This window comes from Neurospora tetraspora (genome assembly GCF_033439725.1).
Source record: "Neurospora tetraspora strain CBS 560.94 chromosome Unknown B0H65scaffold_4, whole genome shotgun sequence".
Lineage (NCBI taxonomy): Eukaryota > Fungi > Ascomycota > Sordariomycetes > Sordariales > Sordariaceae > Neurospora > Neurospora tetraspora.
The window spans coordinates 1,651,348-1,672,989 of NW_026944386.1; the positions used below are offsets into that span (position 1 = coordinate 1,651,348).

Below are 21,642 nucleotides of genomic sequence, written 5' to 3' on the forward strand. Positions count from 1 at the left end.
ACAAAACAGGCAGTCACAACCTCCAGCTAGAAGAAACTTTTGAGCGAAGACCAGATGGCTTCTGTGTCTTGCCGTCCACCAATGTCTACATCTTGACTCCCAATTTGACACTCCGATATCCCCAACACAACATCGCATCTTGACCCGGACACCACACAACACATCCATTCCCTTCTTGGCGCGAACGATGACCCTCCTCCCGTTGCTGCACTGCTGAAGGGGTCAGCCTGTCAGCGTTGTCCCTTTGTGCATGTGCCTTGACTGTCTGGCTGACTTGCTGTCGTGGGATTGGCTGCGCGGAATAAAGATCTACGAACCGAACAGCCTTCAATGCCAGGGCAGCCTGGAGTACAAAGGCTGTTAAAACATTGAACAAGGCTGGAGGACTCGGGGAAGGCTATGTCATCCAAGCCCTTCCGCAAGGCTACGAGAAGGTCGCCGAGGCTGTCTACAACGTCTACCCCAAGAAGGACATGTCCGACTCTGCCCAGACCGCCGTTAACCTTGGCTCCGGTCTCATTGCCTGTTTCGCCGCTGCCATCGTCTCCCAGCCCGCCGATACCATGCTCTCCAAGACCTAGCCATTTTCCAGGAATATATACCGACCCTACCACTCGCTGAACTGGGTTTGAGAATTCGAGCATCGTCCTTATGTATCCTCTCCGGGTCCCTCTACCACCCCATCTCAACACCATCAGTAGCAAATAGCACCATACTAACAGGGGGGGTAGTAGGCCTGCTAGGTTGTTTCCGCTGGCTGGTTTATAGTTCCTCGAATATGCAGGCCATGGTCACTTACACGCGGATGACGGGTATATAGGCTGGTGTATCAGATTGTATCACACCACAGTCATGGGGACGTATTCCAACATTTGGGTTTTCTCCGAGTACTGGCAATGCGAACGTATTTACGGTATTATACCATCGACGTATTGCGACACCAGGCCAATGGTTAAACCCAAGGCATCCGAGGGCTTACATCGCCAAAAACAACTGACGACTCTTCCGCTACTGGGCTCCCTTTGCTTTCCTCCGGAGCTCGTCTGCAAGTCTCAACAGATAAAACTCTCTCGCCTCAGCCGGCAGCTTCTGGAAGCTGTTTGCAATACGGGTCACATCCATACGGCCTTTCTCGTACGCCGCCAGGTCTCTGTTCCCATACACATCTTTCCCAGCTGCATAGCAACCGCCTTTGAGATCGCGGAAGAAGACGTTAACCGCAATACTGCTATCCGAAGTAGGAGTCGCCGTGTGCAGCCAGAGCGGGGGCAAGAACAGGACGTCTCCTGGAGTCACGACAGCTTCGTGAGGATGCGTCACTTGAGCCAAGTATCTCGAGTCACTCGACTCCCCAAAGAGAGTTGAAAAGACGTCGATACTGGAACTCGATGCCCCAGGAGCAAAGCTGAGATGCTCAACATCGGACGGCGGGAAGAGAATCATGCGCTTCGAGCCGCCGATTTGGCAGTACACATTGGCCATGACCTGGTCGAGTGTCAGAAGGAATACCAATATACGACAGACGGATGAGAGGACTTACATCGTAATGCAACCACATATTGACCGGCCCAGATACTCGCAGAACCGAGCTGAACAGTCTCTCGTCTACCAGGGCCAGCTCAGGCGGCAACACAAAATCAGTAGCCAACAAGGGAAAGTCGTCACTCAGAACGGCTGGCTTTTCCGTCGGCTTGTCGGTCGACAGTGCCCTCAGGTATAGCCGGTCCCCTTTCCCGACCCGCTTCATGAAGTCGCCAAACTCGGTCGTCACATAGCGAAAGTTCTTTGTGGTGAAATCCATTGCAGGTGTCGTGGACTCGTGGATCACGATCTACGTAAGAGCTCTCCGTCAGTTATGGGACATCCTCGAGGTAGTTATGGTCACCATTTGCTTTCCGATGCTCAACTTACCTTGCGGTCCGTTCCAACCTTCTCCGCTACGTACTCGCCCTCTCTCCACTTTGACACACAGTCACCCAGGTTTAGGCCCTCCAGAACCACCGGACGACCCTCACGTACGATCCTGGCAAAGTCTTCAGCATTTTCCAACTTGACCCGGGGAATGGGTTGAGTGCGGACGCTTACGCTGCCATTGACGTTCCCCTCAGCACCGTCGGGTGCCTGACTTCGAAGAGGGAGACTCCTTGGCTCACCGGGGATGATGTCGACTGTCTTCTCATGCGTCCACCCAAGTGCTGCCACGTGCGAACTTCCATTTCCCATCACAGCGGGTAGGGGTAGTTCTAGAGTCGAGATTCCCTTGTTCCAGAAGGTTCCCATGGAGAAGCATGTTGCTCCGCCGCCCATGATCACCAAGTGGCGATCGTTCGGCGTGACAACAGGAGAAGTTCCAACCAACAGCAAAGGGCCTGGGTGGGATGGTGTCTCAGCATTTGCGGCCTCGGGAACAAGCCGTTGTGTGATTGTGAGCTCTCCGGCGCCATTGAGTGAGCACAGCAGGATCTCGTCTTCCAGATCCAAAAGGTGGTCCTTAATAACACCACCAAGAACCAAGAAGTCGGTCTGACTCTGGGGCAGACAAGAAGCGCCGAACCTCGTAAGAAGTTGACGTGAGAGTGCCTCTTCAGGGCCGCCAGCACTAGATTTCACTTGTAGGGGAACAAACCTGACGACTGGCTTGCTGCTGTCAGATACGTCCAGGTTCCATGCGAGAAGCTGATCAGCAATGAGGCCATCATCGCTCAAGCCGCCAGCAAAGACCCCAGAGAAGGTGTCTTGCTCTTGACGGAGACAAGTGAGCGTAGCACCATACACAGACGTCGGCTTGACATCCCCGGCGATCTCGCATCTAATCCAGCCGAGCTTGGGCTCATAAAGAAGCCAATCAGGGAATATATCGGCGACTCCCCTTCCACCAGCGAGCAGCGCCATATCTGTGTTCCCCAGTCTCGCCACAGAATGCCTGTAGAGCGGAATCGGGAGATCATGGGTGCGTTTCCATGCCCATTCGCCCTCGTTGCCGTTACTCTTCTCCAGCAGCCAGCAATCCTTGAGGGGCGTGGATGGTGACGCCCGTCCTCCGACAAGAAGCTGAGCGTTACCGAGATCCGTCAACGAGTGACACATCCTCGTTGACGGGCCGCCCTCACGGAAAGTGAACGGCACAGCCGTCTTTCCTTCCTCAGTACCGTCAGCTTCAGCAGCCCCTCCCTCTCTCTTCCCGTAAACATCGCAATTCTGCAACCGGCTCTTCGTCCCCAACCCCATCACATTCAGCAACTTCACCTCCTCCCCACCCCCCTCTTTCTTCTCAGAACTCGAAGAAGAAGGCAACACTGCCCCAGCCGCAAACCTCCTCTGTCCCCTCTGCCCCGGGACATCATCCCACCCCACTTTGACCTTCTCAACCGGCACCCCCAACTCCCTTCCGTTCGGGATCCCCCTCTCTTCCTTAGTCTGTCCCTCCCTAGCCACCGTCCTAGCCCTCACCACGCAGTAATGGCTCGCAAAAAGCGCAAACTCCTCCCACTCATCAAACGGCTCCACCTCCTCCAGCCTGCGTCTCTCAGCCGCATTGACAAACGTGTCCTCCGCGTCCGCCCACGCCTCCCACAGCGTCCAGACGCGCACATCTCCGCCGTTACCCCAGCCTCTAGAGCGGAACCGCTCCACCTGTGACGCAACGGTCGGGTACACGTCCACGCTCTTAATGGGCGTGTTGAGTTTATGGAAATGGGACAGCATCGTGGAAGCAAAGGGGTGAGTCGGTCCCGAAGGGAGTAATTGCTCGAGCAGGACAAACTCAGAGTCGCCTAGCGATGAAGCCCACTCTATCACGGCGTCGGCTCCCGGTGTTTCCATGTAGGTGATGGAGACCTCGGCGACGAAGAGGAAGGTGCAGGAGGAGAGGTCGCCGCCGACAGCTTTGGTGAGGGCGGCTTGCAGGGTGGAGAGATCGCGAAGGTCGCAGCCTATTTGGACGTATTGGTCGCTGGTGAGGACGATGCCTGTGGGAGCGGTGGTGGGGGCGGGAGCGCGGGCGGCTTTGGATTTGTCCTTTGGTTTGGGGGTTTTCTTGGGTTTTGGAGGGGCTTGTGTCGAGGTGGTTGATGTGGTTGCTGCCGTCGTCTTGCTCTCTGTCGTCGTGGTATCCGTACCCGTAGCAGCAGCCGTAGCAGCAGGAGCAGGAACAGGAGCAAACTCCGGCACCTCCACCCCCGTCAACGGCCCCAAAAGTTCCGGCGTCTCCAAAACCGTCCTCTTCTTCCGCTCAATCAGATCCGGGAAATCCACATCCACAAACTTGGCTCCCCCTTCCTCCCCCTCCCCCTTCGGAGAACAAGCATCCGGATACCTAGTCAAACACTGCCAAGGCAAAACATCACTTCCACATCCCAAATTAACCACCACTTTCTTTTTCCCCTTTGCCTCTCCGGTCCGTTCCTCCCGTAAAAAATTGCGAACAAGAACATCAATGACGTGCAACCGAAAGTGATAACCGCGATTAATCAAAGGTGCGCGCCGCTGGAATTTCTTGACGAAGAAGCGGAAGAAATGGGGTTCGTTGGGGTAGTAGAGTTTTTCGACGGAGCGTTTGGAGACTATTGAGGAGTTGTTTGTCTTTTGTATTTGGGAGGCGTGTTAGTTTTGAGTGTGAGTGTGAGATGGGAGTGGTCTTGGAAGGGCTTGGAAGGAAGGAAGGGCTTGATGAGGTAGTGGGATAGAGGGATAGAGGGAAAGAGACGGGACCGGTTGGGTACATGAAGAGGAGGGGAGATATGGGGGATGGGGGAAAAGGACGTACACCCATAACCTGATCATCCTGAGCTTTTCTCGGATCTTTGGCATGCTCATTATGAGTGGTGCTCGTTCCGTCTGTCGTCGTCTTTGGCTTCTTTTGTTTCTTGGTACTATATGTGACCTTGGCCGGTGCAGCCTCGGCAGCCGGCTGCTGCTGAGTTATAGCTGGAGTGACCTCCTCCGTGGTCTCCATCTTACAAACACTCCAACTGAATGTGAAGGTTTTAATGTGTTGTTGTGAGAGGAAGAATCAGACTCATGAGTTGAGTTGTTGAGTGAAGAATGGCAAAAGAAAATGGAAAAGTCGATGCCCAATTGGTCAATTGCCGCGCTCGATGCAACGCACGGTTGCAAGATTCAAGTTCTGGACTAGGGGACCGTGTTTGCGCGGTTGCAGATACACTGTGGGTTGAAGTCGGCTACAGTAGCTCCAGTCCTTTTTGAGCTCTGTCGAGGTGAGGGTTTGGCAACAACGGAGGTAGCACAATACGATTTTGACGGTTATATCAACATGAATAGTTGCAATCTGTCTGTCTATATGGACAAGTAAGCGCGGTATGTTACAGACTAAAATACCCAAAATGGAAAAAAAAAGCTAGCCGCTGGACGTCATGTCCCGTATGTAGTGAAACCAATTAGCCAAGATACCATGCCACAAAAACTCCAGAAAGCCCTTGAATGTCAGATGATGCCCATATATGCTCCATATTCCCAAATTCCCCAGATATCCCTCAAGATCCCGCTTAAACCACAATCCCCCTCTGAGCCCACCCATTCTTCCCCTTCCAAGCCCACAACACCAACCCACACGCAACCCAAACACTGACGGCCATGGCCCAAAACGCCGAAGCATAGCACTCACTCCCATAGCAAAACTGATCTTCCTCCCCGCCTTGCTTATTAGAAGCCGCCTTCTCCACCCCCGACTGGTAAACAGCCGAGTACACCAGTCCCCAAAACGTCGCGCCAAGAGCAGGGAACATGGCCACGATACCCCAGTTGGTCGCAAAGTTCTCGACGCCCCAGATCACGGTGATGATGATGGGCGTGAGAGAGAACACAGCGCCGTAGCCGGCACCGACCAGGCCCGAGGCGACCCAAAAGCGCTCACCGTGGTTTTGGATCCAGCCTGAGGCGAGGGCGGCTAAGCCGACGGAGAGGGCAACAGCGAAGAAGAGCAGGAAAGACACGCGGGAGAGGGAGAAGCGCTTGCGCTCGAGGGTGCCGGAGGAGGTGATCTGGACGTGCCGGGCCTGCGGGCTAGGAGCGAGGAGGTCGGTCAGAGAGCCGGTGAGGAGGCGGACGAGAGTGCTGGTGATGCCGACGATGGAGACGTGGGTGGCTGCGGAGGTGGGTTCGCCGACGAATTTGAGATGGGGCGGGTAGAGTGTCTTGATGACGGTGCCGAGGTTGTTGATGAAGGCCTCGCCGGGGCCGATCATGAGGAAGAAGCCGAGGGCGAAGCACCACATTGTGTGGTCGGTCAGGAATCGTCTGGTTTCGGCGTTGAGGACCCACGTTTTCTTGATGCGGGCGTTGTCGTCTTCTTCTGAGTCGGAGTCGTCGGCCTTGGAGGGGTCGAGGATGCCGGCGCTTTCCATGTCGAGGGGTGATTGCTCGACGGCGCCGTAGCCTGGTCTGTCTGCGGTCCTGCTGCCCTGGAGGAATGCGCTTCCGTCTAGGTAACCGCTGCGCTCCAGTTCTTCGACTGCTTCGTCGATTAGATCCTCTTCGTCAACGATCTTCAAGCCGAATGTGCCCAAGCAGCCAACTACAAGCAGCAGGACGCCAAGGAAGATGAAGAAGTGGAAGACGTCCAAGTCGCCCTTTGTCCCATCCGCGAATCTCTCATAGAACACACGGCTTCCAAGCTGACTCTGCCACATCCCGCTCAGACCAAACGCCGCAATAGGGACCGCAAGCGCCAACCCACGATGTTTCCCCCTTCCAAAATTCTTTGCGCACGTCGCCACAGCGCTCATATACATGGAGCACGTTCCCACGCCAATAAACACAAACGCAGCAATCATAGCCCAATATGCCAATCCACTCGTGTCCTCGCCATCACCACCGCTACCCAACGCCGCCCCCTCGGCCTCCCGCTTATACACGCCCGCAGCCAGCCCATATCCAGCCGCAAAGAACAGCGCCGAGACAAACGACAGCGGTCCCGGCCCTACGCGATCACACATGTATCCCAACAGCGGCACGGGCATGTATGTGGCGATTGAAGCGGCGCTCGACAGCCCGTTGACCTCGAACTGGGTGTAGTGTAGACGCTCCTGGAAGATGTGGCCGTACATGCTGAAGATGGTTATGGAGCCGGCGCAGAGGGAGGAGAGCAGGGCCGAGGCGAAGGAGAGGTTGCGGGCGGAGGCGGCGGCGGCTCGGGAGGTACGGCCATTGTGGTGACGACGTCGGGACGGGGAGAGGGAGCGGATGGAAGAGGCGCATGAGGAGGCCGAGTCAGATTGGAGGAGGGGGGTCGAGGAAGAGATTTGGTCCGGCCGGGGGGCCGGAGTGGGTGATGCCATTTCGGCGGGTTCGATGGTGTTGTCGCTGTTTGTGATGTCGTGAAAAAAGGATCGAGGAGGATGGATGGGAATACAAATTTGATGAATCGGGGGAGGTAGAGCCGGAGATCGTGAACGAGGGCCTGGTTTAGAGAGGCCGCGGTTGATAGTGTTTTAGCGGGAATGCTGCGGTTGCATTCAGGTTGTCACAGGCTCGGACCCAAGCCTAGAGTAGAAGGTGAGAAGAAAGGTAAAATCACCGTCTTACAAGAAGGGAAGAAAGGATGGAAGAGGCGGAGAAGAAAGACAGGACGAGAGTCGACGATGGAATGAGTGCTCTCCAATCGATAACAGCGACTGCAACGATGACGGAGGCTTGACTCAATTGGTGTTCAGGTGACTGCAATCACGAACGCTGCAATCACTGATCGGTCCACCAAATCAGGGCGCGAATGCAGGGCTAAATTCCCGCTAACAGAGAGTGGGCCACGGCGTGCCTGGCGGAAAGTGGGTCCGAGCACCAAAATGCGGAGAGATCCACATATCACTGGGTCGGTTTGTCACCGCCTCCAACCCTTACCCTCGCACTCGTCCTTCCCTTGATGCAGTTCCGGAGATACTCTTCAGTTACAGTTCTACGACAGCAGCAAAGACTCGGCATAGCAGTTTCACTATTCATTCGACCCGCGGGTCAATTGACGGCGCTGCGGTGCTACCAAGCACTCTATGACTCAGGACGCTGTCGCACGTGGTTCGACGAGATACGCTCACCATCTCGAGCGTGCAAGTCCCAGGTCAAGTTCTTGAATCTTGATGGGTTTGTTTCGATCCTTACGGCGTCAAAACGCCGAAAGTTGATATCCGAATGACAAATCAACCAGAGTGTGCTGCCGCTGGTTGGTCGGCGGGACGGGTCTTGGTAATCGACAGAGGTTGTCAGCAAGTCAGATGGTATTCAAGTTCGGTGAATTCTGTCGACTATTAAAGCTTTGTTGATCCTCAAGGTCATGCTAGATTTTCAACATCAACTCTTTCCTCAGTATATGCCGTTATCTTGAGCATTAAAGCGTTCCCACGAAAACAGCCAGGATGCCTCTCACTCAATATACAGAAACCAATGCGCCTCTGCCGGTGGTAATCATTGGCAAAAGGGTTGAGATTGGAAGTGCTGTTGCTGAAGGCCTGCTGCCGGATATTGAAAGTGCGTATCTCAACCAGAACTCCCTTTCTGATCTCAACTGCCCAAATTTCTAACATTAGAACCCAGCAATCCACTTCATCCAATCCCTCGAAGCAGCTTGTGCCGAGCTCCCCCATATCTTTGCCGGCCACGCGCCTCCGGAAGTCTCCCTGCCAAACAATGTGGGAACACACAAGTACGAGAGACAGTCCCGGGCAGTCATCATCGGTCGAGCCTTTTTGGTCGAAGAAGTTGAAGAGATGCGAGCAAGCTGTGCCGGGATTGCCAAGGAGCCTGTAGCTTGGCTGCTTAATGACCCTTCGGTTGGACCGCCGCCGCTGCCGGTTGACGGAGCACTGCCTGGACCAGAGTATGCGTTGAAGGCAGCGGTGTTGGCTAGAGAGGTGCTTGCGCAATGGCTTGGTGGGGACGCGAGTGACGGTGGTAAGGTTAAGGATCAAGTTCTTTTCTATTGAGCTAAGTAAGGTGTGGTGAGCTCGTATTCCTGATGAACACTCTGTTTTCTTTTCTCTGCCTCCCATTTACTACTGAGGAAAAGCCCTGTGTCAGTCGTGGCCAACCCTCCTCTAAACTGCTGTATTTATTCCAGACTGCGGTACTGCATCCCTCGTTTGAATTTCTCTTCCTACAAGCATCCAATATTGACAATCTTCCCAATGCTTCGCCTTGTTGTTCTCTAAGCCATGACGAGTAGCAGGCGAGCAGACTTCGGCAAGATGCAGTAGTACCCTTGGCGGAATTCTACCAAACCCTAACCCTGGGGACTGGGCACGCTTGCATCGATATGAATGCTTTTTTCCGTAACATCAACCACTCTCAATCATGAGGGGAGTCAAACGTCTTCGATCCGACGCCGGCTTCTCTGATGTTTTCTCAGCCATACCCGAAGCCATGCAGAATTCGCTCGCTCAACAGTTCGAGGCTCTCGGGCCAGACGTCGGGTTGCGGCTGGCCAACCTGCGCACTCTCCTCTCGTCTCTCACGCCACAGGAAACGCGCTTCATGAGACTACATCTCCAAAGTTTGCCCGCGCCAGCAGACATTATCTCTCGTTTTCCGGCTGATATTCTCGTTGAGATCTCCCCATACCTGTCCGCCTTGGATATAGTCAGCATACTAAACGTGTCCAAGACGTGGAGAAAGGCGTGGTCTCAACGCGATGTTGTGAGGGCTCTGGCCAAGCACCACATGCCCAGTTTTCTCCAGTTCTACGCTCACCGAAACAGATTACAATCCCCCCAAGATTGTACAGACCAAGACTTGTTCAATTCCTTCCACCAAGCTGCTCGCAAGTTCACTATCAGACAGCAGGGCTTGTTCCAGTCCACCATTTCCAACCCTGCCCCGTGGCTTCACTTTGTCACTCGCGACAGGTTCTTCACCTTGGAGCCTACCGATAACATAAGAGACTGGGACGATGTTTTCCCAGACGGTGATTTTGACGATCAATTCCCCGATGATACTCCCATTGAAACAAATGTACCCAAGCCATGGGGGCGTTGGGAGTATTGTAATGGAAAAGTGGCCTGGCAGCCCGAGGCCACTGATATGAACCTCGCGTCTCTCACATTTGTAGACGACTTGCGGAGCCAACAACGCAGAGTTTACCAAATTCCCAATTCTGTGGTTCTCCATGGTTCTCACACCTGGTTACAGGCTTTGGGCAATGAGCTGGTCGTGGTATCGGCACACAAGACCTGGTTTGTCCCCGCGTTCCAACATTCTTCTCCATACCTTACATACTAATCTCTCTATCAGCCACGCATGGGACCTCGAGACGGGTGAACATGATTCTGTGACGCTTCCATCTGCCGATATCTATCAAGTTAGAGTCGAGGGGAAGCGTGCATATATCTTGACCCACAACTCCAAGGTGTATGTTTGGACGTTTAGACGTGGTCTTCGGGAAGTTGACACAAGCGCGGCCGGTGAAGACGGCATTGACCACGTCGTCGAAGCTGAACAAAACGAACCTCTCCAGGAGGGCGAGGAAAGGGAAGGCCTATTTGATATCCTTCCTCACCCACTTCTCGATGATACGTTCTATCTTCTATCTTTCAAAGAAGAATCCGACAAAATGCTGGTGGTCCACGAATTCAACCACAATGGGACCTTACGGTTACATACCACAACTCTTCCTGAGGTCTATTCTCTTACTCGGAAGTCGGGTACAGGTGATTTCGACTTCAAAATCAGTTCTAGACGTACAGGACGCAACGATGAAGTTCCCGTAGGAGACTACTTCCGCATGTGTACGCACAAGGTCGATCCGTATGGCAACTACGCCATTTGCCAAATCTTCATCCCAGGGCGGCTTCTCAAGCCTGAGGGGTTTCGAGGGCCCTACGATGATAGTGACATCGACTACAACTATCCGTACTACCTCGATGAATTTGATGACCATTACCTTGGGTATACGGTCTTCTTTAACGCTTTGACAGCCTCGGTCTCGACCTCCCCATTCATATCTAACTTATATCCTGGTCACTTCTCACCCTCACCCACACGTTGGGGCGGCCAGCAAATCGAACTTATCCGCGCCCCCACCATAAGAAAGGACTTGCGTTTCCGCATGCTGTTGGTATCGGAGTTAAACGGCCAAAAGCGTCCGGAGTCGATGGATGATCTTCCTGTTTATTGTCCGTCGTCACTTAACTCGCTCAGGGAGTTTCTCCCCGTCAATCACCGGTTTACAGAGCGCCTCGCCAATACACCCGCAAAGCCGGGAAAGATGATGCACGGTTACAAATGTTCCAACATTGTCTCACGATATCTGACCGAAAGGCGCGAAGTCATTCCCTCTATTCAACCACAATACGGTCTTGATATCACTTTCGAATACGATCAATTGACAGATCAGGGCGCTGATGGAGATTTTGATCAAGATAACACCTCATTTGAGCTAATGGCGGACGAAGACTTCCTTCTCTGTGTCGGTCCAATGGGTTACGTCGCATGGAGCTTTTACCACGATATGAAAGACCTACAAGTAAGGCCTTGAATGATTCCCAACCGCAGCTTGCAAGAGCTTGATCCGCTTGTCAGTCTAGCTCTTGTGATACACTACCCTGGCAATATCTTTTAGACCAAATTCCGGGGCCTACTGTGGTTGGGACAGATCAACTGGGGTCCTAAACTCGCAAAATCGCGAGAACTGAGACAGTCACGATGGAAATTGCTTGCCTTTGCAACAGTCCTATGGGGGCACATTCATAGCTACCCTTTCAATCAACACACCCGTTCGACGATGCAATTGTGCAGTTGGAGCGTTCAAAGTCGATTCACCTCAGTTGCACTCTCGGTATAGACAAACGACCAACGACTATTGTGTCTTTTCAGCTTTCCCTTTCAACCACCTGAACCCCTTCCGCACCTCATCCCCCACCTTCTCTTTGTTTTCCCTCGCCCGTTCCAGACCTCCCGGCTTCAGACCCCCAGGAAGCAACCACCACATCAGCAAGATAAACACCAAAATAGCCAACACAATAGGCTGCAAAACTGTCACGCCCTTCTTTTGGGCAATCGCGCCCACCGCAAATGGGAAGATGGCCGCACCACCACCGCCAAAGGCCGCGGCAAACCCAATTGCCGATACATGATATCCAGGCGGCAACAGCTTCGTAGCCGACACAATAGCAGCGGGGAACAGCGGACCGAGAAAGAAACCCAGGAACGACACAAAGATGGCCGAGGCAACGAAGCTCGGTACCAGCCAGTACAGCAGCTGCAGCGCGATGCATAGCAAAAGATATCCCGAGATGGCGAGCTTCTCCCCGATGCGGCCCGTGATGAAACCCAACACCACTCGTCCCACCGTCAGTCCCAGCCAGAAGAAAGTGACAGTCAACCCAGCATTGAAGGGTTCCGCATGCCGCACCTTGAGCATGAAAGTCACGATCCACCCGCCAAGGGAGACCTCAGCGCCGACGTAACCGAGGAGGAACATGGCAACAATCCAAGGGATAGGATCACGCATGACCGTGCGAGTTGTCGTCCGTTGATTGCCTCCTTCGTTTTCTCCGCCAGCATCACCACCTTCCTCATCAGCATCAACATCAGCAACATCCCCCACCGATTCACTCTCCGCAATCCCCCTCCGATAAACCTCCTTCGTCGCCGTCCAAAACGCCGCCGTCATCGCCACCAGCTCGCTCCCATTCAACCCCACCATCACATAATAAAACGTATACCACTCCAGCCCGCCTTTCGTCACCATACTCGTGGCAATCAACGGCCCGATCGTCGCCCCCAGGCCATAACACCCGTGAATAATCCCCAACAACTCATTAGCTGATCGCATATTCCCCACCCACGCATTCCACGCCGAGTCCTCAATTCCGTTTCCGAACCCGGTGAATAACATCACCACCGGCAACGCAGGATAAGGGGGGTGACATGCCATTGGTATAAAACCTATCAACCGACAAAACGGACCGAGGATGGCGACGCCGCGTTGGCCGAAGTGGTGGTGGATGAGATTGTTGAATAGGGCAGCCAGCAAGTAGCCGACGAAGGGAGATAAAAAGACGAGCGAGACGATGGTGTAGGAGATGGAGTAGTAGGTTTCCAGGTAGGGGATCAGGGCGCCGATGGCGCCGTCGGACATGCCCATGAGGATGAAGGAGTAGCAGATTAGGAGGAAGCGGGAGATGGAGGTGCGGGAGGCGTTCCAGGTTGTTTTGTTTTGGTCGTGGTCGGGTTGTTGTTGTTGGGGGCTGTTGGGCTGCTCGAGCTCGGGTTCTTCTTGCTTTGAGGATTGTTTGGCTGTGGTGTTGTTCTTGGACTCGCCTTCAATGGGGATGGCGGAGGGCTTTTCGGAGTTGTGGTCGTGGTCGTGATTGGTGTTGTTTGATATTGTTGGGGCTGGTTGGATGTTGTGCAGTTGGTGGTCCATCTTCTCCGGGTCGGAGGGCCCAGGGGTGGTTGAGGAGGCCATCGTGGCCTTGGGGGATGGGAGTGATAGTCTTGCTGGTCTCTTTGGGTTGAAGCGCGGAACAATGATATAGAACAGTTATTCGAGTAGTTCAAAAGCCACGGCGAGCCCGGCCTTTTATATCCGAATCTTTTCACGATGCCTGATCCCTCATGGTCTTGATCACGGCCCGGATACCCCTACTACAAGACTGGGCGATATGTATGTCAGACTAGTTTGTGTTGTTTGAAGTGACGACTCGTGAGGTTGCTGATGCGGGGATCTTCGAGAAGGACGGTATGCGCGGAGTCACGATAACAACATTACTACATTGCATGAAGGGGATGAAGAATGAGTGGGTGTGTTAGGAAGGAAAATCCGAACAACGAACGGTAAACAATCAACCGAAGATCAAGCGGCCATGGGCAGCCAAGATGGCGGCGTCGATAGTAGCGGCGGCGTTGGAGCGGTTGGGAACAGATTGACCAACCAAAAGGGAACGTCAAGCCTAAACTCAAAAGAAGGCAAAAATGCTACGTAATGAGGTAGCTTTTCGTTGGCTTCTTTCCCACTGAAGTTTGACGTTCCAGGCCGCCGGTAGTTTGTCGCTGTGTCGTTTAGATTGATTCGGTGCCGTATCACATCGTCAAACTTTCACAACTTCCTTGAGTTCAGTTAGGTTATCAAGTTTGTGAGAGTCTAAAAAGAGGCGGGATGAACTCTCAAAGTCCTCCACTGAATGGTTAGGAACGAACTCGCTGTCAATGGAACCCCGAAATTCCCCCCAAAACTTCAACGAAAACTAACAGCTGCTTTCCAGAACCGCAATAGCAAAAACATTCAAGCTTTCTCCAAGAATCCAACAATCGAAAAAGTGTCATTGTTCTCTGCAAAGTGCAAGAGCAATGCATCCCCACACACCGCCGCAGTCTTGGCGGGCACACGGCGGACCCGCCCGGGGAGTGCATCGGTCTCCCGAAGTTGAGCCGTTACGGCCCGTATCCCCCGTGATTGCCGCTATCGTCCGCCGCCTTCTGTTTGACACCACACAAAGAGAGGTCATTCGCACCTGTGCAGCTTTTCCATATTCTGTTTCGCACATCTCCGCCCGACTGCTGCGCGGGCGGAGTTTTCGTACGGATGCTGGATGGGGATTGTTCATCCGCGCGAGTGACTCCGTGGCTCCGTGAGGATGGGGGTTTTGCCGAAGTTTTGGCGAAGACGAGGTGGTCCGTCTGCTGGTAAGATGTGGCGCTGGTGTTTATCTCGAGCGAAACGTTCCAACGATGGGGTTGCTGGCGATACGATATTCGTCTCTTCGGTGACGGTCGATACTCGTGAATTCGTTGTCACCTGCGCCTTGTCAGAACTCCTTCGGTCAGTTTCCAGCCCTCTTCTTCCTCGTTTCCGGGCTCGGTTGGGAGACAGATTTTGCAGGTAACACCTTCCCAAGTTGCACGCTGAGAACAGTGAAGGAAGGAACTTGTGCCCGACCAAGGTATTCGTTTTTCGGTACTTGGCTGGATCCCAAGAATTCGTTTTTTTTCTTCTCTTTCCTCGAACTCAGACCAATTGACCATACAATTCAAGCATTCATTGTCATTACTCAAGGAATTGAGTTGTTGTCTCCCAAACCGTCCTCATATCCACGGGTACTTGAACAGAGCTCACAACGTTCGGGGGTCGAAATTCGGCAGATCGTTCTGTTCAATGTTCCATAATTCCATTCCACCGTCATACGTATCGCATTCCATACCCAACCCAAAAAATGTCACTCGTTTCAAGGCACATCCTTCTCGAATTTCTATTTTCATTGCACACAGGTCACATCCTCGGATCTCTGTCTCTGTCAGACTCGTCACTGATTGACGGTCGTGCGACCCAGTGGTCCACATCATCGTATCGCGATCCTTACCTCAGAGGGCAAAGGGTTAGGGGTAGAGGTGGCCACCCTCCTTCAGCTCAGCCCAGCCATCCTGTCACTGCCCCCTTCAAGTGACTTGGTAACGCCACCGAGGCCACCTCAAAGGATGGCTGACTATCGCAATCTTTTCTACAACAGTAGCATTCAATGACAAAGCACCAGTGTTGCTTCTGCTCGTATTCCTGCTGCTGCTCCAATGTGGTGATCATCCACCATCAAGATAACATCATCCAGTCGCAGGCAAGTAGCCATCTACTCCAAACCCTTTGCGCCCATACAACGTTGACCGGGTCGGATCACTATCATGGCACTGCATATCCACGGACCTGCAGCTATTCTGCCGCCATCCAGACACTCTCGAGAGCAAAAATGCCCCGCAGTGGTGATCTGGATAATGTGCCTCGATTATACATGGCAAAAAGGGTTTGACAGCCGAGACAGCTTCAATGTCACAAGTCACAAGTTGTGTCTTGCAAAGCCATTCCATTCCCCTCCCTTTAGCCCCCTATTTTCTTGCGTCGAATCCAAGAGAAAAGTCGTCAAAACATGCAATGGCAGGGCAGTCCGTTTCAAAACTCGAAACAGTCCGTCGAATTCGAGCCACGCAAGCCCACGCGGACAAGGGGGGGTCACTGGGGCTCTCTCAACGTTGCCTTTCTCCCTTAACATCATCCTCTTTGTCCAATCATCTTTCATGGCTGTGGTTGCTTGCTAACCGGAGGAGGGCCACTGAGGCGTTCGAGGGATCGCCTAGGTGCGCATCCTTGTTGAAGCATCCCACACCCCCAGCTGATACGCGGCCTGCATTGAACTGACTGAGATGCAACCACTGAAGTGAAGGGGCTTCGCATTGTCCGCTTCCTGTCCTCTTTTTTGCGGCTGGCTGCATTACGCCGGTTCCCTTTTCACACACCACACCTTCCATCACAAGGTTCCCTTCCGCTCCAGCCCACCAGTCCATGTTTCTTTTTTTGTCAATTTGAATGCGGGAGAAACATTGGACGCCATGGCGTTTGGATTCCCGAGATTAGAATGAATGCGGCCTCCTTGATACGAACGGGGATCGACCCTTGTTTGTTGTTGCGTGTGCTCCCCCTAGGTCCAGACCGTTTACAGATGACCGGGCAAACTTTTTGTTGTTGCTTCCTGAGTTCGTATTAAAAGACGGGCTGCGTGCCGCAATGAAGGGGAGGTTTTGGTTTTCTCTTCTTCTTTGATATCTCGCTTCTTTTTTTGGTCATACCAACACACACTCGTTCAAACCACACGACTTCGATTCTACAAGCACACAACCATTTCTCCGGTCTTGTTCAAATTCAAACAACGACATATATACAATCGCTATATCATCACAAGAAGCATATAAACAACAGTCAGCCTAACTAGCTACTCGACACCACACCACACAACCACCAAAACAAAACCACACACAAACAACCACCAAAACAAACAGCAAAATGCAGTTCAAGACCCTCTTCATCTCCACCCTCGCCGGCCTCGCCGCCGCCCACGGCATCGAGGACAGCACCTCCGTGGCCGTCAGCGTCCCTCTCTCTACCGCCCCCATCTCTCTCTCCACCGGTTCAGTTCCTCTGCCCACCGGCACTGGAGGTGTGATCTCCAGCACGGCCGGCGGCATCTACTCCAACAGCACCTTTATTACCAAGCCCGCGGCGAGCACCGAGGAGGTCACTGCTACCGTCACCTCCAAGGTTGGTGCTGGTGCTTCGTCCACCGGCGCTGCTCCTTCGTCTACCAACGGAGCCAACTTGGATCGCAAGAGCGAGTTTGGCATGGTGGTTATTGGGTTGGTTGTTGCTGCTGGGTTTGCCATTTAAGCAAGCGCCTCATCTGAAGCATCGGGAGCATCGACTGAAATAATGACTGGATGGATGGGAGGTATCATTGGTATTCGGTTGGGTATATACAGGACTGGGCTGGATGAACTTCCATGATGGCCCCTTACACGACTTGTATGTGGACCAGTCAGTGGCCTGGATGATTACCTACGCTATGGATGGGATATGTTTACATCGGGAATATCTATACCGGGAACCAAAAGGCGTTTATCACTTCACTTCTTGGGCATTCATGGGATGGATGCATGGACGAGGCCATTGGGCTTTTGATGGTCTCGTCTTGTTTTGAATCTTCTTTTCACCTTTTGCATGAGCCCTCTGTTGGCTCGGTTTGCACACACTTTTTGCTTCTTCATCATCTTCTGCATATACAGTTAGACCATCACACACTTGAATCTTAATGGGGCTTGCTACTGGCGGTCCGTTTTTTTGGGACATCTTCCATCATCTCATTGTTTCCTGCGTGCTTTGTTGTCCCCAAAACTGGAATCTTTCGTGTGCTTTCGATGGGTATGTTTCCAGTCCACTTGTGTTGGTCCGGGTACTCGGTCACGATGGTGTCACAAACCTGATCCAGCTCCCGAGTCCAGATCTGGTCACCTAGCTCCGAACAGGTTCCACAAGCACACCTACGCGCCAGAAGGTAAGCGGGCTGTGATGTGATGTGGCGTTTGGTTTTCAGCCTCAAGTAGCCCCGAACAGCGCTGGTTATCGGACATTGAATATCATAGTTGGGAGAAGCGCGGGTCAGTAGTGATGTTGCCAGCCTTGGTTTTCTAGGAAAGGCATGGAGAGCGAGAAATACTACGCATGTAGGGCATTGGGTTATCAGCAGCAGCCTCGGGATAGATCATTCATGACAGGGTCACTTCTCCGGAAGTTGTCCAGAATATCAATTGCCAACCGAGGTGCCTCCTGGATTGTGGTCCATACGCACATCCACTGGTTGGTGAAGAAGAGGTGTCAAGTGAGCCGACGTCTACCTACCTTATACATCCTTCCAATCACCATGGCTCTCTCTCTTTCAAAGCAGGTCTGGCTTTTGCCAAAAATTCGAAAGTCTCGACGTTTGTGAAAGGCCGCCAGATATCAGTTGTCCGGGGGGGACCTGGCTTCACGCTATGGGATATCTTTGCAAACGCTCAAATATTTGTCTACTAATGGATGGATGGTATGGGTATGGACCGGAGAATCGAGCAGTCTAGACGACCCGGGACTGCTCGGTGGGGGTACATAGTTGGAAGTACCGGTGTAAGCGAGAGAAGCAGTGTTAGGAGCTGAGGAGAGATGAAAGGTCGCAAGCTTACAATGATACATGCTACATTATGTTCTTTCTAATAAATCCCGGCGTGGCTCAAGATAGGTAGCTATGATGCTGCCGTCCTGGGTCACCCACCGGATCGGCTGACAGATGCTACAGTACCTAGGATGTGCTCGTGCAGGAATCGGCGGAGGTGATGGATTTCGGGGAAAATGGTATAAACTCGGCGCAGTATCTCGTAAAGCTCCCCATAAAGTGCGAGTGTTAAGTTAAATTTCAAAATGGTGAAATGCTTTGAAGATCAAAGAGTGTCCTCATCGTGTTGCATGTCCTTCATCAGTTGGTGTTGCGTGGGGTGTCTGCTGCTAGAGTGGGGCTTATAAGTACTGGATCTGGGCCTTTTAAACATCAATCAACTGGAAACGGTTGTATAGTGTAGCGGTTATCACTCCGGATTCTGAATCTCCATCAGAACATTCCGGCAACCCCGGTTCGATTCCGGGTACGACCTCATCTTTTGCAAGTTTTAGCTTTGCGCTTTTGCTTGGTTTTGTACTTATCTTCTTCTCTCTTTGTGTCATTGTTTTCTTTTTGCTTCTTGACTGATATGTTCTTCGCAAATTTTCATGATAAGATTCCGGTAATTCCCTTTCTATGCTGAATATTCGTTGCCGCTGTTATTGCACTTGCCACAAATTCAAGTCGCTACGTACCAAAGCACAACACAAGTCGATACTGTGCACAAAATACTGCATCCTGTCGGTTGATCACCATTCCCAAACCGGAGAAAGGAGGCGATATTGAGCCCTGTCTCTTGCAGTGTAAAGCTACGCAAGATCCGATCAAGGCCACAAGCGTACCTGCAGGAACAGGAAGGCCAAGAGATCACTTAAACGGATCACAAGAGCCGAACGGTCGGGTCTCATAATGGTCGATCTCCCGCTCAAAGTTTCCTCCACCAGAGAGACGACCACTGGGGAATGTTCCACTTGATACAACCGATATGGACAATATTTGATCACTTGAAGATGCGGATTGGGAAATAGCAATGCGGGAATCGATCCTTCGCATGACTTGCCATGCCGGTACACCGGACGACAAACACTGTTAGGCCCAAGATAAGTAGAGGAGAGTGATAGAAGCGCGCAATGACATCACCACGCCGCCCGCCGGCGATGTTGTGGTTGATTTAGCACACAGTAGTTCAGTTTACCTCTCCAAGAGCTATTTAGCCTCCCTTTCTAAAGATCATTTCCGTCTTGAAAGGGTCTTTCCCGCCATGTTTCCCAGCGGGTGAATCTTAGCCAGGCGGCGCGTGTGTACACTAGGCGAGCGGTTCTGCGGGGAAAAGAGAAGATAAGCGACCATGCCGTCGCTTGCATCCGTTCAAGTTCGCCTCCAACAAGGATTGACCTAGAGAGCCACGAGGGCGGACAGTAGAACATCTACATATGTAGCGCGCACTGGTTGTCGCGAAGCGTGTGTTAAAGATTGCTATTATGGGCATGCCAAACAGGTCGATAATGAGCGCTTAGGTACGTAGGTAGGCCGATGAGATGGTAGTCACTGTATGTATCTCTCGTACTAGACTAGAATTCTTGATATGTAGGTTTCGATCCCTGGCCAAAGATATATATGTTAAAGCCGAACAACGATGCCGGTTTGATGACTTGAGCGATCTGAACAATATGTAGAACAGAAAACGTGTGGCAGTCCATCAAAGTTGCAGTTACCAGCATGGCATGGAAGAGATCTCGAACTTTTGCTTGGGGTGACATGGTCTCACTCTGTCGTCCATGGATATCAAAACGGATTGTTTCGTGTGTGGCATTGGGGAAATTGCAGGGCAATTCAAGTTGATGATCTTGGGAGTTGCTTCACGAACCGTAGCACCCTGGATTTCTCGGTATCGCCGTCTGGAATTCTTCCACAAAGACAAGAGTCCATCCCGCTATGCGTTATAGATGCTATGCAGTTGGTAGAGAAAAGGTGAGATGCCGTAACGGGAGCAATTGGAGGGACACAAGGAAGGATCACGTGCTTGTTCCTCTTGACCAATGGGGGTTCGTGCTCCCCTTCTTTCCATCCAGACCGTCTCCCGACCGACTTGCGCAGGCCTTCACTGCCAGATTGTCCAGGTTCAAAAGACGGAACTCAGGCCTGGCCTTTGCGGTGGACATTTTGATCTCTTCTTGTATCGGACACTGAAGGAACCGACCGCCTGTGACGTGCGTCAAAAGGAGCTGTCTACATTACATGTGTCAGGCACTCAAAGCATCCATCAACTGAAGTGTTGACTCTTTTTTGTGTTGGTGAATGCCTCCAAACTTTCGCAGCTTCTTTCAGAAGAGCTCTTGACCTTCCCCGCCAACCCACGTCGCTGGGTCCCGCCAAAATTCCCGTTGACAAGCTTCTTTCTTTCTTCCTTCCGCCCTGCCCCCCCACCGCCGCTGTTGATCGCTTTTCATATCGATCGCAGTCCCTTCCTTGTCTTCTGGTTGAGAGCCGCATAGTCGTGCCTCATCACCGCGCCATCGACGAGATCCAATCCGGTAATACAAGCAGTACCTACCTCTGCATTTTAGCGACGCCCCATTCAACCCCCCTAATCATACCAAACGACCCTTTCGAGTCCGACCGAGCACGACTTTGCAATCCAATCGCGATTCGTACAAGACGTAGAAACTGAGGACTTTGATGCACTCGTTGCGCGGCCTTGTTGTATTCGGTCTGTAAATACACGGTCTGACGGTCTGACGGTCTAGCCCACTCACCTCTGGGACCGAAACCCCAGACGGACCCCAACCCGCCGTCGTTACTGGACACCTCCAGTAAAAGACACTCGGGCCTGTCCTGTCGATGCAGAGGCAGCAAAGCACATCCAACTCGAGACTGATCCAGTCGGACGAGCACTCGTCATTCTGATTCGCCAGATTGGTGCAAACACCCCCGGACCGCAGAGCGTCCCCCTAGCCTCCTGCCGCTCCCGCTGGCCGCACCCGCGCACCGCACCATCTCCCGCCGCCCGCCGCACCCTCCTCTCACCACCGCCAAAAAGTTGTTTCCACATCCCAACACCTCTTCCCGACAAGAAGGTGCAACAACACTGCGAGACCAGTGACCCTCACTGGCACCCCAACCGCAGGCAGCATGGAGAACCGACCGGCTTCCGCGAAGCCCGCCACCACAGCCTCGACCCCCTCGCAGTCGT

At 52.8% G+C, this 21,642-nt stretch overlaps 6 protein-coding genes and 1 non-coding gene across 7 annotated transcripts; 5 read left to right on the forward strand and 2 right to left on the reverse strand.

Annotated features, from left to right (window-relative positions):
* Positions 1-126: 126 nt before the first annotated feature.
* Positions 127-581, forward strand: B0H65DRAFT_427380 (uncharacterized protein; the record flags this gene model as incomplete). Its single annotated transcript, XM_062824683.1, has 3 exons — positions 127-238; positions 308-348; positions 378-581. Coding segments are annotated over 3 exons (357 nt in total), but the record flags the coding sequence as incomplete, so codon positions are not given.
* Positions 582-1,008: 427 nt separating this feature from the next.
* On the reverse strand, positions 1,009-7,295 carry B0H65DRAFT_425608 (uncharacterized protein; the record flags this gene model as incomplete). Its single annotated transcript, XM_062824590.1, has 6 exons — positions 1,009-1,485; positions 1,541-1,831; positions 1,912-4,581; positions 4,960-4,964; positions 5,018-5,130; positions 5,620-7,295. 6 exons carry the CDS (start codon positions 7,293-7,295, stop codon positions 1,009-1,011), a joined length of 5,232 nt encoding a protein of 1,743 aa, XP_062681539.1.
* A 916-nt stretch (positions 7,296-8,211) lies between these two features.
* Positions 8,212-9,140, forward strand: B0H65DRAFT_189671 (uncharacterized protein). Its single transcript, XM_062821623.1, has 2 exons — positions 8,212-8,475; positions 8,542-9,140. Exons 1-2 carry the CDS (start codon positions 8,364-8,366, stop codon positions 8,928-8,930), a joined length of 501 nt encoding a protein of 166 aa, XP_062681540.1. The 5' UTR covers positions 8,212-8,363; the 3' UTR covers positions 8,931-9,140.
* A 114-nt stretch (positions 9,141-9,254) lies between these two features.
* Positions 9,255-11,637, forward strand: B0H65DRAFT_189740 (uncharacterized protein). The gene is made up of 2 exons (XM_062821624.1): positions 9,255-10,175; positions 10,234-11,637. Exons 1-2 carry the CDS (start codon positions 9,298-9,300, stop codon positions 11,474-11,476), a joined length of 2,121 nt encoding a protein of 706 aa, XP_062681541.1. The 5' UTR covers positions 9,255-9,297; the 3' UTR covers positions 11,477-11,637.
* Positions 11,638-11,745: 108 nt separating this feature from the next.
* On the reverse strand, positions 11,746-13,411 carry B0H65DRAFT_508734 (major facilitator superfamily domain-containing protein; the record flags this gene model as incomplete). Its single annotated transcript, XM_062828252.1, has 2 exons — positions 11,746-11,797; positions 11,832-13,411. 2 exons carry the CDS (start codon positions 13,409-13,411, stop codon positions 11,746-11,748), a joined length of 1,632 nt encoding a protein of 543 aa, XP_062681542.1.
* A 2,986-nt stretch (positions 13,412-16,397) lies between these two features.
* B0H65DRAFT_189745 (uncharacterized protein) lies at positions 16,398-17,239 on the forward strand. The gene has a single exon (XM_062821625.1). The coding sequence runs from the start codon at positions 16,769-16,771 to the stop codon at positions 17,147-17,149; it is 381 nt and encodes a 126-aa protein (XP_062681543.1). The 5' UTR covers positions 16,398-16,768; the 3' UTR covers positions 17,150-17,239.
* Positions 17,240-18,855: 1,616 nt separating this feature from the next.
* Positions 18,856-18,942, forward strand: B0H65DRAFT_t238. Its single transcript has one exon. It is a non-coding gene; the product is annotated as a tRNA-Gln (tRNA).
* The last annotated feature ends 2,700 nt before the right edge of the window (positions 18,943-21,642 follow it).